Raw genomic sequence first — 21,334 nt, forward strand, 5'->3', positions numbered from 1 at the left:
CAATGCAGCAGCAACACACTGAACTCACTGGAAATCTCAACAACATCTGCATAGTTTGTACTGTTCAGAAATCACATTTGCTACACCAGAAATAGTTTCTTTGCTCCTGAAATCACAGTAAACATGCTTGAAAGCAAAGAACTTTACGAGAACACAATAAAAACTCAAATCAAAATTCTATTATGATCTATTCATTTTTATTTTACAGTAATGAGTTTTGTCTTCATTTTTTTTAATAATTAGTTAAACCTAATAATAAAATTCATAATTATATCAACATTTTGATGTTAAAGTTATTACTATTATTGTTGTTGTTAAGAATAATAATAATTGTTAATGTTGTTGAATTATTGAAATATTAGCATGAAATCTCTGGGACTTCAAGGAAGTTTTGGTTTTCAATATGTGATAATATTACGACTTGTTTTTATTTTAGTGCAATTGTATTTTACAACAGTAAAGCAATTCTGTCTTTTATAATTACAATTAAACCTAATAATAATAGTTAATAATAACTAATATTAATAATATTAATTATAGTAATAAAATAATAAATTAAGTTGGGTTTTAAAAAAGTAAATGTTTTGGTACAAGAAAGTAATAAAATAATCACAATACTGTATATATTTTTTTTTATAAGTGATTTTATATATACTATATAAAAAAGATTAAATAATAAGTAAACAAAATAAAACACTAAAACATTTAAATATTTTATTTGTTTACTTGCATGTCATGTGGATATTAACTGACATCAGAAAATGCAAATGTGTTAAATTAAATGTTAAAACAGTGAAATTTAGGGAAATCATTCATTATATGTTACATTCTTTATGCATTCTCATTTATTCTGATTAATCTTTAGGACAGCCGTTCTGAGCACGAGCGACAGTATCTTTACTGCCAGGCCATGGACACCACAGAAAACACAGAACTGGTGAAAACACCAGGGTTAGTGCCTTCATTCAGTCATTTACCCGTGAACACTAGAGGAACCGTTTGTGAAATATGTGTGTGTTCATCTAATGCATTTTTGTTCTCTCCTCAGTGAATATCTGTCCATGCTCATGCCTCCTTTGGCTGAAGAAAAAGTGTAAGTAGAAGAACATTCAGTAGGATGCACAGAGGAGTTTGTATTTTCCCCATGCTTTTCTTCTTATTCTGTCTTCTCATTCTCTAGGGCCAAACCCATGGGTCCTAGTAATGTGCTTTCCATGGCCCAGCTCCGTACGCTGCCTTTGGGTGATCAAGTCAAGACGCTGATGAAGAACGGTGAGCTTTGGTCATTGATTATGGTCTAGTTCAGATAACCTCAAATAGCAGACTGCATTCTGGTTTTAGACCCTGTCTTGTTTCCAATTGAGCTGTGAGACATAATGACGACAACTAGCACTAATGATTTTATAGTTTGAAGGCAGAGTGAGTCATTTGGTTCCAATCATATCCTATTGCATAAATTAAATACCCAAAATATTTGTTTTTTACAGTTTTGTCTTGCTTTTCAAAGAGAAAATTTAATTACAAAACAACAATTTAAAAATATGTACTAATACCGGCGGAAAATGTAAAGTTGCGATTTTCTAGGCCGAAATTAGTTCCCAGCTAGGTTAGCATTTGCACATGTGCTGCGTGATATTACTCTGCCTGCTTCGGCCAAATTACGGCAACAAATTTCTTTGACTATTACGCCAGAATGGGAGTGCAGTTCCTAATCTCAGCTTTACATTTTCCGCTGGTCTCAGAACACGATATAACTACAGATAATTCAAGTTTTAAATAGGACAAATATTGAAACTGGTTGGTCATTTTTGAACGTGATGCTATTGGTCTCATAGGATTCAATGATCTATGCTAAGTTATGCTAAAAAAGTGGAGTGTTCCTTTAATATTCAAATCTAATTAAGCGCAACTGATGAAAAAAAAAAAAAAAAACTTTCTTTAATAACTCTCTAATTTCAACACCTTTGAAACACCTAATTTTAAGACTTTTTGAACTGTTTAAGACTTTGTTTTACAATTTATTGCTGTCAAAATGAAAATGTATTTATTCCATAAAGCATTGTCTGGCCCCCTGCTGAAACCAGACCTTTCAGACTTTAATGTTTTCTTTTGCTTATAGTCAAGGTGATGCCCTTTGCCAATCTGATGGGGCTGCTGGCCTCAGGAACGGACTCCACCGCAGTATTGCGCTGTATCCAGCAGGTGGCGCTGCTCGTCCAGGGCAACTGGGTTGTGAAGAGGTGAGGATGATGTTTGTCTCCTGTCTACATAGAGTAAATGCATGATGTTTCAGTAGATCAAGTGCTAAATTTCTGTTGTTGTTTTTTTTCTTTGACAGTGACGTGCTATATCCCAAAAACACCTGTAGTTCCCACAGTGGCGTTCCTGCTGAAGTGCTCTGCCGTGGTCGAGACTTTGTGGTGAGTTTCATTTGTTTTCTTTTTGATTTTCTCCACGTGAGCAGATTGTATCATACAATTACAGATACCACTGGTTGATATCATTAACTCTATATGTGACCCTGGACCGCAAAACCAGTCATAAGGTCAAATTTGACAAAACTGAGATATATACATCATATGAAAGCTCAATAAATAAGCTTTCTATTGATGTATGGTTTGTTAGGATAGGACAATATTCGGTCGAGATACTTCTATTTGAAAATCAGGAATCTGAGGGTGCAAAAAATATAAATACTGAGAAAATCACCTTTAAAGTTGTCCAAATTAAGTTCTTAACAATGCATATTACTAATCAAAAATTACATTTTGGTATATTTACAGTAGGAATTTTACAAAAAATCGTCATGGAACATGATCTTTACTTAATTTCCTAATGATTTTTGGCATAAAAGAAAAATCAAAAATTTTGACCCATACAATTTTCGGTAACAATTTACAATAAGGTTCATTAGTTAAACATTAGATAATGTATTAACTAACATGAACTAACCATGAGCAATACATTTGTTACTGTATTTACTAATCTTTGTTAACATTAGTAAACGGAAATACAGTTGTTCATTGTTTGTTCATGTTAGTTCACACTGCGTTAACTAATGTTAACAAAATTTTAATAATGTATTAGTAAATGTTGAAATTAACATTTAACAAAGATTAATAAATGCTGTATAAGTGCAGTTCATTATTAGTTCATGTTAACTAATGTGGCTAACTAATGTTAACTAATGAACCTTTTTGTAAAGTGTTAGCCAATTTTTTTTTTAGCTATTGCTACAAATATACCCCAGCAACTTAAGACTGGTCACATATAAACATTACTGTGTAATCTGCCTCTCTTATTATTATAAAGGTCCATGCTGCTAAAGAAACAGCAAGGTTATATAATAGGAGAACATCATATGATGTACTTTACACATGGACAGCATAAAATAATAAAATAAAAAAATAATAAAAAAACAGGAGTACTTGCATTTTAAGCAAACACAGCAGCCGTAAAACTAAAAATATAAATATTAATAGTAAAAAATAATGTTATAATATAATAATGATAGTAGTTTAAAGTATCAGGGTGAGGAGTTGTTTTTTCAGCCCAAAATATTGCTGTCTTTCTGTCCAGGCTGGACTATTGCAATGCTCTTTTGGCTGGTCTTCCAGCCAGTTCTATCAAACCTTTACTAATAATCCAAAATGTGATTGCAAGGTTCATTTTAATGAAAACGCACATCACACACACCTCTCTTCATCAATTTTCACTGGCTACCATTAGGTCCTCGCATAAAGACATTAAGGCATTAATGTTTGCCTACAAAACCACCACTTATGTGCCCTCTAGAAGCTTGCGTCCTGCAAGTGAACACTGCATTATTGTGTCATCCCAAAGAGGTACAAAATCACTTTCCCAGACGTTCACATTAAATGTACCTTTCTGGTAGAATGACCTGCCCAACGCAATCCGAACAACTGGGTCCTTAGCCGTCTTCTAAAAATACATCTCTTCCATCTTTATTTGACCCTCTAACTCTAGCACTCGATTCTAATTCTTTTCTAAAAAAAGACTTATTCTCTATTAATTTACAAAGTAACTGACATTAGCTTCTCTGTTCTTGTTGCTATCTATCTATCTATCTATCTATCTATCTATCTATCTATCTATCTATCTATCTGCCTCTTAACACTAACTTGCTTTTTCTTTTTTTTATTCTTTTTATTTATTATATAATTAAAAAAACCTTGATACATGTACTGCATTAGGCTAAATGAGACTTGTCATAGCACTTGCATGTCATTGCTCTTTTGTTGTTTTTGATTGCTTCTATTGCCCTCTTTCGTTGCTTTGGGTAAAAGCGTCTGCTTAATGTCTAAATGTAAATATTGGGGTCACACAGCCTGAAATGAGTCCTGTGACCTGATTTAATAGTAACGACAAGCCGTATCATTACACATTCCTTTCAAAAAGTTTGCTGATTTCATAAGTGCATTTCATTTTGTGCTTTCAGATGTGGAGATTCACTTTAGAACGAACCCTGATGAGAAAAGAGGTTGCTGCCATCATAAAGGTTTGTGTGCTGAATTAAAATGAGCACTTGAGTACAACAGAATATGGCATTTATACAAGATGTGAGGTTTTTACCCTTAAAGGATCACTCCACTTCCAAAATAAACATTTCCTGAAAATGTACTCACCCCCTTGTCATCCAAGATGTTCATGTCTTTCTTTCTTCAGTCGCAAAGAAATTACATTTTTTGAGGAGAACATTCCAGGATTTTTCTCCATATAGTGGACTTCAATGGAAATCAGATGGGAGTCTTTCGAGAACCGGACTGCACAGAGTATGCATGTGCATCTCAGAGCTGGACAAGAGAGCATCTGTGATTGTTTCGCTAGCTACGGCCCTTATTCCTCGCCTGGGATCATTTAGAGCCCTTTGAAGCTGCAATGAAACTGCATTTTTAACCTTCAGTCTGTTAAGCTCCATTGAAGTCCACTATATGAAGAAAAATCCTGCAATGTTTTCCTCAAACTTAATTTCTTTGTGACTGAAGAAAGAAAGACATGAATATCTCGGGGTGAAATGGGGGTGAGTACATTATCAGGACATTTTTATTCTGAAAGTAATTCTTTAATAGTCTGACGAAACCTTATTTATTCATAGTTCATACATTTTTATCAAGAAAAAGGTCTTTTAGCTAATTGACCAAATGTCCACCTTCAGCAGGTGCTTAATGTGTTTTTTTTTTTTATTTGTTTTTTTTTTTTGCTGTCAAATCTTTTTAGAATTGAATCAATTAAATGTAACAATAACTTGAGTCATATTTTCAGATGAACACGTACTGGACTGAAGCAGTTTGGCTTTACTTGATTTTCCATGCATCATTTTAGAAAAATCAGTGAGTCTCAAATCTGATCATCAGGATCTTTTGAGGAACGTTTGTTTCCAGAAGCTTAACTTTCACAATTCCTCAGTGGAAGAATGATCTTCCCAAGCCTCCAAAACATCTCGCATCTTTTGAGGAATGTTTATTTGTTCATCTCTCAGTCATCGTTGGATTGAAGTGCATTAAATGTAACACTTAGATCATTTCAATCTTGTCTTCCTAAGACCTATTATTGGAGATATAGAGTGACCACAGATATTTATATCATCTTATGTCAGTATCTGCAATGCTGCTATAAAGACCTCACTGATTTACATTTACATCAGTTTTTGCACCATATTCTCACTATATCAGATTATATGAGCCTGACGTATCATATGCCAGGCTTTACAGTGTTAATTATCCATTTTATGCAGTATATGCTGGTATTGCTATCATCCTCTGATGTTTTTCTCTGTCTACAGCTTCCTCCAGAGGATGTGAAGGACTTCCTAGAGCAGATGTCTGCCCCTCGATTAAACCGAGGCTGGGAGTTCCTGTTGCCCACCGATCATGATTTTGTCAAAAAGCATCCTGATGTGGCTCAGAGACAGCACATGCTTTGGCTGGGCATTCAGTCTAAGTATGAACATACCCATGACCCATGAAAAACCGCTGATTTTCTTTATTCGATGAACACAAAAAGACACAAAAAGAATTTTAATTATCTGAAAAAGTGGAGGCACTATTGTACTTCAAACAGAGTTAGAACAACATGGACTTTTAAACTAATGCTTTAACTAAATAAGATGAATAAGAGAAAGTTAAAGATGTTGTGCATAGTTTGGTCCTAATAGGAAGTAAGAATCTCATTATCCTGATGTTTCTAAATAAACACTGTATTGCAGGTTGGAAAAAGTGTTTAACTTCTCCAAAGATGACTTTGTGCCTAAAAAGGATGCTCAGATGGGTATGACTTTTTACTTCTCTAATACATATATATGTATCTATATACACCACTGTTTAAATGTTTGGGGTCTGTATGATTTGTTCATGTTTTTGAAAGTCTCTTCTGCTCACCAAGGCTGCATGTAATTAATCAAAAATACAGAAAAAATTTGAAATATTATTTTAATTTAAAAATGGCAAACTAATTTATTTCTGTGATCAAAGCTGATTTTTCAGTCTTCGGTGTCGCATGATCCTTCAGAAATCATTTGAATATGCTGATTTATTATCAATGTTGAAAACATTTGCACTGCTTAATATTTTGTTGGAACCTGTTTTTTTGTTTTTTCTTTAACAAATTAAAAGTTGGAAAAAAATATTCATTTAAAATATAGATCTTTAGTCAAAAGTGAAATTTGGGGTCAGTAAATTTCTATTCTTTTTTTTTTTTAAGAAATTAATACTTTTATTCACAGAGGATGTTAAATTAATAAATTAACTTTTGAATAAATGCTGTTATTTTTAACCTTTTATTCATCAAGAATCCTGAAAAAAGAATCGCAGGTTCCAAAAAAATATTAAGCAGTACAACTTTTTCCAACATTGATGATAACAGTAATTAATCTGCATATTAGAATGTTTTTTTTTTTTTTTAACAATCATGTGACTCTGAAAGCTGAAGTAATGGCTGATAAAATGTAGCTTTGCTTCACAGAAAGAAATTACATTTTAAAGTATATTTTAAAAAAAGTGCTTTTTTTGAATTGCAATAATATTACTTGGTTTCTGTATTTTTATTCAAATGAATGGTTTGTTTTTTGAGCATCAGAGACTTTAGAAAAAACAAAAAAAATATTACTGATCCCAAACTTAAGCAGCAGCGTGTGTGTGTGTGTGTGTGTGTGTGTGTGTGTGTATATTTATTTATTTATTTTTATATTTATATTTGGGGATTTGTTAATGTTTTTGAAAGAAGTCTCTTCTGCTCATTAAGGCTGCATTTATTTGATCAAAAATACAGTAAAATTGTGAAATATTTTAATTTAAAATAGCAGTTTTCTATGCAAATATATAGTAAACTGTAATTTATACCTGTCAGGGCTCTAGACTAACTTTTTGCACTGGTTGCACTGGTGCGCCTAACTTTTTTTCTGAGGTGCACCAGCACAAAAGTTAGGTGCACCCAAATTTTCAACCGCATCACATTCAACACCGCAGTTTTACAAGTTCACTTTTTTTTTTACTTTTTTTTTTTTTTTTAATCCCTGTACATATAGGCAATATTGACTTGTAAATGATTAACTAACAATCTGGTCAATATAAAGTTCTTTATTTGAAGCATATTTTTTCCCCAGGACTTTACCCTAGTTTGTGTAACAACGAAAACATTTCAGTGAAAAAATAAGGACAAAACTCTCTATTTTAACATTTTGAACAATAGGGCTCTACAATTGTTTTTTAATTTAATTTTATTTTTTTAAATTCTTGTTTTAATTTTTCTCATAATCAAATGAAAGCATAAACATGTATTTATTTTTAATCAAATGAAAAATAAACCTTTTTAATTTTTGGCAAACATATATATGATTTATAAATAGGAATATATAAACACCTACATTATACTGTACAAAAGTAATACAGGGCTAATATTGTTCTGTTTCATGTTAAACCGTACTCTTATTTTGACAGGTTGCCTTGAAGTTTCTGTGTGTACAGTATGATATGATGCTTTCTCAAATGAAACGGTAAAAGTGACACAGTAGGTTTGGAGATTGAGTTTATCTGTTCATGTGAGATGCAAATGCCAAAAATTAGCGGGAGCGTCACGCGTGCTTCAGTAGCCTATACACGTGTAGTTAAAAAAAAAAAATACACGTCTCCACCATTAATACATAGAGGCAAACGGAACATGCAGGATTCATTTTAAACGGTCTTTTTGCCTTTCAGTTTTCATAGACACTAGTCCATATCGCGATTGAATTAAGTGACAGACCAACTTTTGATTTATCATTCCAGAAATTAACGTATTACGTGTCATTCCGCGCCATAGTAAATTCGGTTTTTATGAATGGAGTCCGCGATCCAGTCCGTGTTTTTGCGGAGGAGGCATTGTAAACGCTTGATCCGTCCTTTATCTCTGATTGGTTTAGACCACGATATGGGTCTAATGTGTGTCTGTTGTTGAGCAACAGGGAGACTTTAAGAGTGACGGAGTTTCTTTTCCCCCCCCCTCGAACGGCTGGTCGCACCGGTGCAACCTTTGATTTTTTTTAGTCGCACCATTGAGAAATTAGGTCGCACATGCGACCAAATTGGTCGCACTCTAGAGCCCTGCCTGTGATCAAAGCAACATTTTCAGCATCATTACTCCAGTCTTCAGTGTCACATGATTATTCTAAAATCATCCTAATATGCTGATTTGCTGCTATTCTGATAATTATCAATGTTGAAAACAGTTATGCTGCTTCATATTTTTGCGGAAACCCTGATGCATTTTATTTTAAGACTATTTAATAAATAGAACGTTCAAAAGAACAGCATTCATTTGCAATAGAAATCATTTGTCACATTAGAAATGCGTTTACTCTCACTTTTGATCAATTTAATGCATCCTTGATGAAAAAATGTATTAATTTCTTTCAAAAAGCATCAAACAATTGTGTTGTTTGCTGCAGAGCCTGTTCACATCAGCGGAGATCATCGTCTGAAATCAGCGAGGGAGAACGCCAGAGAAAACCACGGCGCCATGCAGAGGGAGCTGGACGCTCGTAGACTGAAGGCATCCCGATACACGGGCTCGTCCGGTGAGTCTGGTGCCCTGGTGCAGGTCAAACAGGAGCCCATGAGTGACTCTGAAGAGCCAATGGACACGTCAGGCTCGCTCACAAACGGCTCGATCAACGGTTACCCCAACTCTACCTCTCCGGTCTCTGACCCTCATAATGGACACGGTCACTCCTTCACCCCGGAGCTCCAGGACTTTGTACGGAGCACGTTCCAGAAGCACTATGTTTTGTGCCTGAGTGAAGTGAAGAGGCTGTTTAACCTGCATCTGGCCAGTTTACCCACGGGTCACTCGGTGTATGGCCACGTGACGGACCGCATGCTGCAGGACACCATCCTCCAGAGCCAATGCAAACAGATCCTGGTGCCTGTAAGTCTAAAAGCTGAATAAATAAGCTTTCCGTTTATGTATTGTTTGTTAGGATAGGACAATATTTGGCCGAGATACAACTATTTGAAAATCTGGAATGTAAGCGTGCAAAAAAATCTAAATAATGAGAGCATCGCCTTTAAAGTTTTGCAAATGCAATGCATATTACTAATCAAAAAATAAGTTTTGATATATTTACGGTAGAAAATGGACAAAATATTTTCATGGAACATGATCTTAATATCCTAATGATTTTTGCCACATACAATGATTCAACAAATAAGAAGTCATTATTTTTACATTACTTCATTCGGTAGATAGAAAAGTAAGCTACATCATTAACCATCACAGAGATTTGAATGCGATTAATTGTGCCTTTATTTTTCTAAAGATGCAAATAATAATTTCATCACACTTTAGTTTAAGAACCATTTCTCACTATTAACTATGACCTTTCCCTTAGTTTACTCCTAATCTGCTGCTTGTTAACAGTTAGTAAGGTAGTTATGTTTAGGTATATGAGGTAGGATTAGCGCATCTAAAATATGGACATGCTAGATAAAGACGTAAGACATAAATTTTTACTAATAACAAACAGCCAATATGCATAATATGAATAACTAGTTTTTATCTTTTTTGTGTGCGTTTTCAAAATCAAAGTTGCTCTCATTGGGAGAGAATCTTTTAAGCCTTTTCAGAGCAAATAATATTGTTTTATTACAATTATTTTTTCAGATGACTTGCAATGATGGTCTGATATCTTAATATTATTTGTAGGGCTGTCACTAACGATTCATTTGGTAATCAAGTAATCTGGCAATTATTCTGATGATTAATTGAGTAATCGGATCGAAAAATAGACGACTTTTATTTACAGAGAGAGAGAGAGACATATGAAATCCATTTTATTTAATTTTTTTTTCCAAATTCTGTTTAAATTTTATTATTTTTTTCCAGATTTAGTTTTTTCCCTTTTAAAAATTTCTGTATACCCTTTTTTTGGTGTACCGGTTTTAAGTTCAAGTTTATTTGTATAGTGCTTTTCACGATACAAATTGTTGCAGAGCAGCTGTACAGAATTATTATTATTATTTTTTATATTTATTTCTCTAAACTCAAAACTATTTTCTAGACTTCTAAACTATTAATCGAAAGCATGTATAATTCACTAAAATCATGAAATTTATACAATTTAATTTTTTATACAAAATAAAAAAAAAAATTTGTAAAAAGTTTTTTCCAATAACTTTCAAATAAAGTTCACTTCCAGAGCAAAAATTTATAGAAAATGTACTCGCCTCTGAGGAATGAGGAGTTTATTTATTTATTTATTTTCTTCTCTGGTAAATATTCCTTTAATTAATAAACAAAAGCATGTCTAATACATTTATAAAAAAAGTTTTATTTATTTTGAGAAGTAGTGTTTCGTATTTACATTTATACATTTAAATTAATTCTGGTATATATTATATTATATTATAATTTATTTATTTTCTTCTCTGGTAAATTTTCCTTAAAGAATAATCAAAAGCAAAATCTTTTATAAAGAATTATTTATTTATTTTGAGAAGTAGTGTTTCGTATTTACATTTTTACATTTTAATTAATTCTGGTATATATTATATTATATTATATTAGGTTATATTAGGTTATATTATATTATATTTTTTCTCTGGTGAATATTCCTTAAATTAATAATCAAAAACAATAAAAAAAATATTTATTTATTTTCAAAAGTAGTGTTTTGTATTTATATTTTTACATTTAAAATAATTCTGGTTTATATTATATTATATTGTATTATATTATATTATGTTATAATTTATTTATTTTCTTCTCTGGTAAATATTCCTTAATTAATAATCAAAATCAAATTCTTTTATAAAGAATGATTTATTTATTTTCAAAAGTAGTGTTTCGTATTTACATTTTTACATTTAAATTAATTCTGGTATATATTATATTATCATTTTTTTATTTTCTTCTCTGGTAAATATTCCTTAAATTAATAATCAAAAGCATGTCTAATAAATTGATTTTATAAAGAATTATTTATTTATTTTCAGAAGTAGTGTTTAGTAATTTACATTTTTATGTTAAATTAATTCTGGTAAATATAAATATTTCTTAGAATAATGCAAAATGCAGACAAGGATTGTTTTTCTGGCTTTAATTGACTTAAGTCTATGTCTGTCTCAATCATTAAGTTAACGTGTTTGATTTTAGGATGTGGTCCAGTCCTTTGGTCTTAAGGATAATTGGATTAAGGGTGTGTGTGTGTGTGTGTGTGTGTGGGGCTGGTAAACAATACTTATGTAACTCCTCCTAATGGAGTTAAAGCTCATTACTACATAGTCCAGACTTTTTTTTCTGAGAGTCTGAGTTTTTTTCTTTTCTCTTTGATTCTTAAAACACAAACATCCTAATGTCAGGATATACTTTCAAAAATACAGTGCCCTCCACTAATATTGGCACCCTTGGTAAATATGAGCGAAAGTGGATGTGAAAATAAATCTGCATTGTTTATCCTTTAGAATTTTGTGAATTTTTCGAATGAAAGATCTAACCTGTCATTGAAGTAAAACAATAGAACCTGGGAGGGAAATCTCGTTATGAAATGTTTTTCTCTAGTTTACGTTGGCCACTATTATTGGCACCCAATAATTGCAACATCCTTTTTCCAAGATAACAGTTCTGAGTTTTCTCCAACAATGTCTAATGAGTTTGGAGAAGAGATCAGAGGCCATTCATTCAAACAGAATCTCTCTCTTCCCAGCTTCATGTTGGTGCTTCTTCTCTTCAGTTTCTATACAGGGTTCAGGTCAGGGAACTGGGACGGCCATGGTAGAAGCTTTATTTCTGTGCTCAGTGACACATTTTTGTGTTGATTTTGATGTTAGTTTTGGATCATCATCCTGCTGGAAGATGCAACCATGGCCCATTATAAGATTTCCAACAGAGGAAGGTTTTGCATTTTTTTTATCTGCTGGTGTTTGATAGAATCCATGAAGCCATGTATCTAAACAATGTGTCCAGGACCCACAATATTAAAGACCTAGCAGTATTTTTAACTGTGGGCATGGGGTACTTTTTTATTCTTGTCTGCACCAAGACCATCTGGAGGGTTAGCTGCCAAAACGGTAATTTTTAGTTTCATCTGACCATAGAAGCCAGTCCTGTTTGAAGTTCCAATCAAGTCTGATAAGTGAATACGCTGGAGTTTGTTTTCGGATGAGCCAGGAGGATTTTTCTTGAAACCCTCTTAAACAACATGTGGTGATGTAGGGGCTGTTTGATCATTTTATTTTAGGTTTTCTGACCTCAAGACTCAACAATTCTCTGCAATTCTCCAACTGTGATCCTTGGAGAGTCTTTGGCCACTCAAACTCTCCTCCTTATCATGCATTAGGATGATATAGACACTAGGGCTGGACCATTTCATACCTTCATACTGGTGTAATGTTATGGTACGATATGAAATTGACATATCGCGATAGAACTTGGACTTAACGCGCGTGCGCAGTGCTGGTGTTTTCATGCGGTCGCACATGGAGCGAGAAGCGAGGTGGCATGCACAAGCAGAGCATTGACTAACACATGTGAACCAGAATTGGTTTGCAAAAAAGGTGCAACATCCGTGGTGTGGAACTGGTTTGGTTTTCGCACGTCAGATACACGGCAAAATATGCAAGCGGTCCGTCGTGGCGAAAGGAGGAAACACCGTCAACCTGTTTCACCGTTTGAAGCAAAAGCACTTACAGGAGTACAACATGATAGCTTTAATGCACATCAAAACAGCTGCTTGTTACATTGAAAAGTAATGTTCTTTTATTTGCACCAATAAAGTCGTGCAGTGTTGAAGTATTTTGTCTAGCGTCAATTATATCGTCAGTTATATCGTTATCGCAAATTTTGCTATTTATATTGTGATAATTTTTTTACCATATCGCCCTGCTCTAATAGACACACATCCTCTTCTAGGCATATTTGTAACTTCTTTAGTTGATTGGAACTTCTTAATTATGACCCTGATGGTGGAAATGGGGATTGTAAATGCTTTAGCTCTTTTCTTACAGCATCTTTCTAATTGTGAAGCACAACAAACTTGCTCTGCACATCAGAACTACATTCTTTGGTTTTACTTCTTGTGATGGATGATTAAGGGGATTTGGCTTTTGTGTTCCTCATATTTATAATCCTGTGGAACAGAAAGTCATGGCCGGACAATTTTATACTCCTCGCCACTCTGGTAATATTAATGGGAATATCCTTCAGAGATATTTTTACTTGGGCAATTTCTAGGGGTGCCAATAATTGTGGCCAACGTCAACTAGAGAAAAACATTTATTTTATAATGAGATTTCCCCCATTTTCCATCGTTTTACTTCAATGGAAGGTTAAAATTGTGAATTTTTCAAATGAAAGATCTAAAGGATAAACAATGCAGATTTAATTTCACAGTCACCTTTGCTCATATTTACTAAGGGTGCCAATATTAGTGGAGGGCACTGTATGTTTACTGCATTTCTTTGTGCTTTCTTACAGCATTGTACTTGTCTTGATATAATTGTGAATCAGCTTAGCTTTGCTCTTCAGAACCATTTTCAAACCTGTTAAACGGTGTTTAGAAATTAGTGTTAACTAAAGCTGGACCTGGACAATATAGATTCCGCATATTTATTGCTCTTAAACAGCTTAAAGGGATAGTTCACCCAAAAATGAAAATTTGATGTGTATCTGCTTACCCCCAGGGCATCCAAGATGTAGGTGACTTTGTTTCCTCAGCAGAACACAAACGGAGATTTTTAACGAAAACCGGTGCAGTCTGTCAGCCAAATAATGGCAGTGGATGGGCACCAAACCTTTTAAAGTAAAACAAAACATGCACAGACAAATCCAAATTACACCCTGTGACTCGTGACGATACATTCATGCTCAAGACACGAAACGATCGTTTTTTGAGAGAAACTAAACAGTATTTATAGCATTTTTACCTTTGATACACAGCCATGTCCATCTGTCCCGAGCACGTAGAATACAATTTTCATTTTTGGGTGACTATCCCTTTAAAAGTGTGTTTTTGGTCAATTAGACTCAAAACGAGAGAAGTTAAAAAAAAACAAATAAATGAAGTGATGTTATAATCTTCAATTATGAGCACTCACATGACAACACAGAATGGGAACATTTTTAGTAATGATGCAATATGTCTTTAATGTGCTTAAAATAGTAAAAAAAAAAAAAAAAAAAAAAAAAAGACTAATTGTGTGATTGTGTGTGTGTAGTTTCCTCCTCAGAGCAACGCTACAGCAGAAGAGCAGAAGGTCTTTGGATTGTGGGAGAGCGGAGAAACCTTCGACAAGGTAATTTGTTATGATTTTGGATGTTAATAGTGATTTTGAGTAAATGAGAATGCTTTTGTTTTGGTCCGCAGCACCGGCAGGTTCTGTTTGAGATCTTCATGAAGAACTATCGCGTCAGACGAAACGTGATCCAGACGCGCCTCACGCAGGAGCTCGGTGATGCTGTCACCAAAACAGATATAGATCGACTGCTCAAGGTGCTTTTACAATATTTACTTCAGAAATTTGTAACTATAGGTAATTTATTTAATTTTTATTTATTTATTTAATTTTGTGTTTTGTATTTTCTTTTTAAATAAAGCAATGGTAACTAAGTAAAGTAAACTAAGTTAATAAGTAAACATTGTTTTTCCAAAGAGTTGTTCAAGCGTTTGACAAACAAATAAAAAGTAGCGGTGGCACGGTACGTGAAAAAAACCGAACCGTTCGATTCGCTCGTCTCGGTTCGGAGCGTGTGTGCGTCACACGGTTCAACGCATGCGCAATGTAGCCTCGTGCACTTAGTGTACTTTATGCAAATCTAGAGCGCAAAACGCCGGGCGACAACCAATCACTGTGAGAAGTAGGCAAGGAAAGACTATGACGCGTGTGTCCGAAACTGAGCTGAAATCACATATCATTGAAAAAGTCAAGCAAAAGTAAATGTACTTTGCATGTATTCATTATATGCTACAGTTTAGTTTGCGAACCGCTGTTAAAAGAAGACGATGAAATGCAAACAGGGTGTAAATAGACGTGCTCTGTCCTAAATTTGACACTCCCCAAAGCAGTGGCCAGCGGCACTGAGCGCAGATTTGACGCTGTAGTGGAAACGCATCGTAAGGGGCCGTTCACATGCAGCATGTCTTTTGCACGCTCCAGTTCGTTATTTCAAATGTGGATGCGCGGTATGCGCACTCATAATCAGTGTTGTTTTTGACAACCATCTTAGATTTAGTCTTAGTCTTTTGGACTAAAATGCTTATTAGTTTTAGTCAAATTCTAGTCACTTCTAAATGTGATAGTTTTAGTCCAATTTTAGTCAAAGTCAAAAAGGTTTTAGTCTAGTTTTAGTCAAAAAAGGGGGAAAAGTCTTTTAACAAATTAATGTAGGTAAGTTAGTATTTTGCTGTTGGGTAGTGTCACTTATAAGTTGTGAAAATAGCAGATCTATAGTTCAACTCAATGTGAGCTTCCGGATCGACTATTTTCACCAATAATTACAATAATGAAGGAATAGTTTTAGACATAAAAGACATATATTTGAAATAATGTGCAAACTGCCGCCATCATGGTTAATCGTCTGTCTGTCTGAGTGACAACAATGTGCCATGTTGAGCGTAACCAAACAAGGATAGAATGCTAAAACGGCTTGCCATACTAGTATGGCAAAGAGTGTTTAATGCGAAAACGGCATTTTCTCATTTTTTTCCAGGCGCATCCGCGCCGCATCGAGATAAAAACATCTCAACTTTTCAGAATGCCGCAAGCGCACCGCAGGTCATGTGACATGAACCAACCAATCGCTTGTTTAAAAGACAGAGCTTAAAGATTTCCTCTCTTTTTCTTAAAGATACAATTTTTGTAAGAGCTACACTGAAGTTGGCTCTTTGATAAATGCAAGTTAATTCTTCAGTTCAACCTTTATGTGCAAAAAGGCACATTAATTCCTACACATTCTCCTGTTATTGCCAAATAAATGAAAATCATGTCATCAATGTCTTCTCTCTTGCTGAATCAAAATCTCTCCCAGCTTTCCTCAGAGATGGTCCCAATAATGTGCTTAAAGTCAAGTCCAATTCAGTTTGTGCATAATTACATGATATAACATTTTTTTTTTATAATGTATCCTAAGTTGTGGATAATTAAGCTACATATCATATGCCAAATTAAATTTCTGGAGTGTTAAAGATTAACAGAAAAAAAACAAAAACAAGAACCGTACAGAAACGAAAACCGTGACCTAAAACCGTGATACGAACCAAACCGTGGGTTTTGTGAACCGTGCCACCCCTAATAAAGTCAGGAAAAATCAAGCAAATACATTTCTAGCAATAAGACAACTAAACATGTTAGAAACATGCTAGTAACATCCTAATCATGTAAAGAACATGTTAACAACATGCTAATTATGTTCAAAACATGTTAATAGTGTTGAAAATATGGTAGCAACATGTTAGTAAAATGCTAATCATGTTAAAACATGCTAGTCATGCTAACAACTTGCTAACCATGCTAGAAACGTGCTAGCAACCTGCTAATCATGTTGAAAAAAACATGCTAGTCATGCTAACAACTTGTTAACCATGCTAGAAACGTGCTAGAAACGTGTTAGCAACCTGCTAATCATGTTAAAACATGCTAGTCATGCTAACAACTTGTTAACCATGCTAGAAACGTGTTAGCAACCTGTTAATCATGTTAAAAAATGCTAGTCATGCTAACAACTTGCTAACCATGCTAGAAACGTGTTAGCAACCTGTTAATCATGTTGAAAAAAACATGCTAGTCATGCTAACAACTTGTTAACCATGCTAGAAACGTGTTAGCAGCCTGCTAATCATGTTGAAAAAAACATGCTAGTCATGCTAACAACTTGCTAACCATGCTAGAAACGTGTTAGCAACCTGCTAATCATGTTGAAAAAAACATGCTAGTCATGCTAACAACTTGCTAACCATGCTAGAAACGTGTCAGCAACCTGCTAATCATGTTAACAACATGCTAATTATGTTAAAAACATGTTAATAGTGTTGAAAGTATGGTAGCAACATGTTAGTAACATGTTAATCATGTTAAAACATGCTAGTCATGCTAACAACTTGCTAACCATGCTAGAAACATCTTAGTAACCTGCTAATCATGTTAAAAACATGCTAGTCCTGCTAACAACTTGCTAACCATTCTAGAAACGTGTTAGCAACCTGCTAATCATGTTGAAAAAAAGACATGCTAGTCATGCTAACAACTTGCTAACCATTCTAGAAACGTGTTAGCAACCTGCTAATCATGTTGAAAAAAAGACATGCTAGTCATGCTAACAACTTGCTAACCATGCTAGAAACGTGTCAGCAACCTGCTAATCATGTTGAAAAACATGCTAGTCATGTTAGAAACATGCTAGTAACATGTTAATGCTAAAACATGCTAACATCTTCAACCTTTTATAACTGCTTTAAACTTAGACTGAAAACAATCAAACTTTAATCTTTTTTTTTTTTTTTTTCAAACTTTTTCGAACTTTCTGGCCCGGCTTTCTCGAGCCAAATAAAGTTTGTGTTGACCAGTGTTGGGAGTAACGCATTACAAAAGTAATACGTTACAGTAGTTTATTACTTTTTGCTGTAACGCAGTAATATAACGCATTACTAATACAATTTGGGTAATAATATTACTCGTTACAATCTCAGTAACGCAAGTTACATCAACATATTTTAACTCAAAATTAATTTGTGAATTAAAAAAAGTCCACAAGTAAAATATTTTGTCTTCCTGTTGCTGGAATTCGATGGTTGAGATGACTGCAGAGACGAATTCTACATTTATGAGATGGACGCACTCCCGTTATGGAGAAACAGCACGAGTAACTCCTAGAAACATCTAGACTGGTGCCACGTAACACTAAAGATGAGAGCTGCGGAGTCGGAGAAGAGAAAAAATGACGGACGAGTGCATAAGCAACAAAAATTAAGCTAAAAATGACTAAATCTGTTTTTATTAAATCATAGTCCGCATATAAAATGGATGAATACGCGAAATATATCTGATTTTCAAAACGAAAAGACTGAGTGACATATGCTGCTGAGTTTGGTTCACTTTTGTGTGGAGTGGCGCTCTACGAAAGTTCACGGAAAGGAAACCGAGATGACAGAAATAAAAGTAAACACACTGCAGTTTTAAATGATCTGCATGACCAAAAATGACGGAGTTATTCCGCTATTCGATTGCCCCGGCGCCTCACGCACACACAGCGTTGCAAAAGTTGCAGTCTGTTAATTATAAGAATAAAATACAGTCACTGGTAAAATGAAATAGTGCGTACTGCATAGTATCCGTGCCGTCAGCCTGCGCTCGAGCCAAACACATATTTGCTCATGTGAGGAGGATGTTTTATAAGCGCGTTAAGTACAAATCCTGGTTTACATAATAGTTTAGCATTCAAATACATCACGAATATGGACACATTTAATTGGATTGATGCAGAATGAGAGAGGTAGGCTGCACGAGAACAACACCGTTTGTTTTTAGTTTCGCTTTTACCCTCATTCGTTTTGGCTTGTTTAGCAAATTGTATTCTTCATTCTTGTTTTGTTCTGAAAACCATTTAAAATAGCCTATAGGCTATTCATTGTGTTTAATGATTGTACATTATAACACTTTGCTTTATTTATCGGTGTTATTTCTGAAAGTATTAATGAGTTTTGTGCTTATCCATGTTTAACCTAAACTACAACGTAACATTAATAGACATACCGGTAGGCCTACCTAAATATGTTTTTATAATTTTATGCTAGCTATCCTAAACTTCATGTATAATGAGCAGCTCTAAACTTTTTTTTGGCATTTTATAATCTGTGGATAATTTGATGAAAGTAACTCAACAGTAACTTAAAAGTAGTGTAACGCATTACAATTTAGAGACAGTAATATTGTAATGTAACTAATTACTATTAAAAGACAGTAACTAGTAATATATAATGTATTACGTTTTGGAAGTAACTTGCACAACACTGGTGTTGACGAACATTTTCAATCTAGTTAGTAGTTGTTAAAGTGAATGTGCTAACAGCAGTGTTGTGTTGTGTTGTGTTGTGTTGTGTTCAGGAGTGCTGCATGAGTTTGGGAGGGATGTGGTATCTGAAGGGAACCGTTCCCTCCTGACAGAAGAGCAAGAGCGTCTGAGATCCTGTCAATCACGCGTCTCCCTCCCTCAGAGTTCAGTGAGAGTGAATGCCACACGGGGAGGCGGAGCCAACACACCCAACCAATCACTGCCCTCGGCCGACACCACCGGCCCGGGACACGCCCACTCCAGAGCATCTGCATATGTTAACATATGATCTCACCTAAAGGGCTGATCCTGCGTTTGCGGGAAACTGAAATCTAAGGAAAGGAGCTGTGTGCTGAACGCATACTCAAGACTATCCGTTAATGCTGGTTTCTTTTGCTTTCTTTTTTTATGACCTAATATGAAAGTAGGTATGACAGGAGATCATGATTCATCTCATTTTATCCTGTGGCCTTTGGGAGCTTATCGGCAGATTTTGGCATCGTTTTTCTTTAGCAGACTGAAAAAAAAGTGTTTGGTTTAATCATTTCTTTGATTTTAATTGCATATTGAGTTTAAGAAACAGGCTGCAGGATACGGACACATTTGAAGAGCACTAGATCAGAGTAAATTCTCTGAAATATTAATTTCTCCGCTCTCCTTGAGGTCAAACGAAGGCTGTGAAGCTCCCGTTGAAATGTTTACAGCTCTGACAACCAAAAAAAAAAGACAAATGGTTGATTCTGAAGCAGTTTAGATCAGAGCTCACAGGCAAACCCCAGAAATCTAATATATGAACAAGTGTTCATGAATATTTATTGGACCTGGAAGTGGATTGAATCAGAATGTGAAGCTCTGAATGACGTTTGCAGTGAGTTTAGATTTGTTTATTTTTATTTCAGACCAGAGTAAATGCTGAAGCAATTTAAATATTAATTTCTTATAAAAAATTAAAAAAATATGCATAATGGTTACACAATTTTGTTTTCTCGTCATGCAAGTGATCTGGGATTTTTGCTGGAGTTGCTAAACTGTGTTTGGGTGTGAAAGAAAGTGCCTCTTAATTATTCAGGGGAAAATATTGTATCAATATGATTTGCAATCTTACAATTATGACTGAAATCATCTGCACATGAACATAAAACTACATGTCTGTGTCTCTTTCACACCTGCATATGAAGCGTTCACTGTCGGTCTGTTTATTAAGCATTCCACATATTCATATTCTGGGTCATCATTGCCAAGTCTGTACAGTCACACACTCAAACAGCTAAAAAAACAAAACAAATCAGACCTTTTTTATTTGTATGTCATTCTGAATAAACGTTGCAAATGACATCTTGTCTTCAAATGTCTTTATTTTATATTTTCTCCTACAAAAGACAATCCCTGCGTCCCAATGTTCATACTTGTACTATGCTCTTTTGGTGAAGAAAAAGTACACGCTTTTGAGTGTGTAGTAGAAGAGTAGGCAAGCTTTGGGACATACAGGTACAGTGCCTTGCAAAAGTATTCATACCCCTTCATTGTTTTTACATTTTGTTATGTTGCTGCCTTATGTTAAATTACTTAATTTCCCACATCAATCTACACTCCCTACATCATAATGGCAAAGCAAAAAAAAATAAGTTATTAACATTCGTGCAGGAAAAGATCCCGTTGCATAAGTATTCATACCCTTTTCTGGGACACTCGAAATTTAGCTCAGGAGCATTCATATTGCTTCTAGATGTTCCTACACTTGGAGTGGAGTTAAACTGTGGCAAATTAATTTGAATGAGTCTGATTTAGAAAGGCACACACC

The 21,334-nt window shown here is 34.5% G+C and overlaps 1 protein-coding gene across 1 annotated transcript in view; it reads left to right on the forward strand.

The window, feature by feature from the left end:
* polr3e (polymerase (RNA) III (DNA directed) polypeptide E) overlaps positions 1-20,854 on the forward strand; it is a 27,666-nt gene extending 6,812 nt beyond the window's left edge. The window contains exons 8-19 of the mRNA XM_073828815.1: positions 866-951; positions 1,049-1,093; positions 1,181-1,272; positions 2,120-2,240; positions 2,339-2,420; positions 4,460-4,519; positions 5,804-5,961; positions 6,227-6,288; positions 8,942-9,420; positions 14,706-14,783; positions 14,855-14,980; positions 19,587-20,854. Coding sequence (XP_073684916.1) covers positions 866-951; positions 1,049-1,093; positions 1,181-1,272; positions 2,120-2,240; positions 2,339-2,420; positions 4,460-4,519; positions 5,804-5,961; positions 6,227-6,288; positions 8,942-9,420; positions 14,706-14,783; positions 14,855-14,980; positions 19,587-19,643 — 1,446 coding nt within the window. The 3' untranslated portion in view covers positions 19,644-20,854. The remainder of the gene's footprint in view (positions 1-865; positions 952-1,048; positions 1,094-1,180; positions 1,273-2,119; positions 2,241-2,338; positions 2,421-4,459; positions 4,520-5,803; positions 5,962-6,226; positions 6,289-8,941; positions 9,421-14,705; positions 14,784-14,854; positions 14,981-19,586) is intronic.
* The last annotated feature ends 480 nt before the right edge of the window (positions 20,855-21,334 follow it).

This window comes from Garra rufa, chromosome 22 (assembly GCF_049309525.1).
Source record: "Garra rufa chromosome 22, GarRuf1.0, whole genome shotgun sequence".
Taxonomy (NCBI): Eukaryota; Metazoa; Chordata; class Actinopteri; order Cypriniformes; family Cyprinidae; genus Garra; species Garra rufa.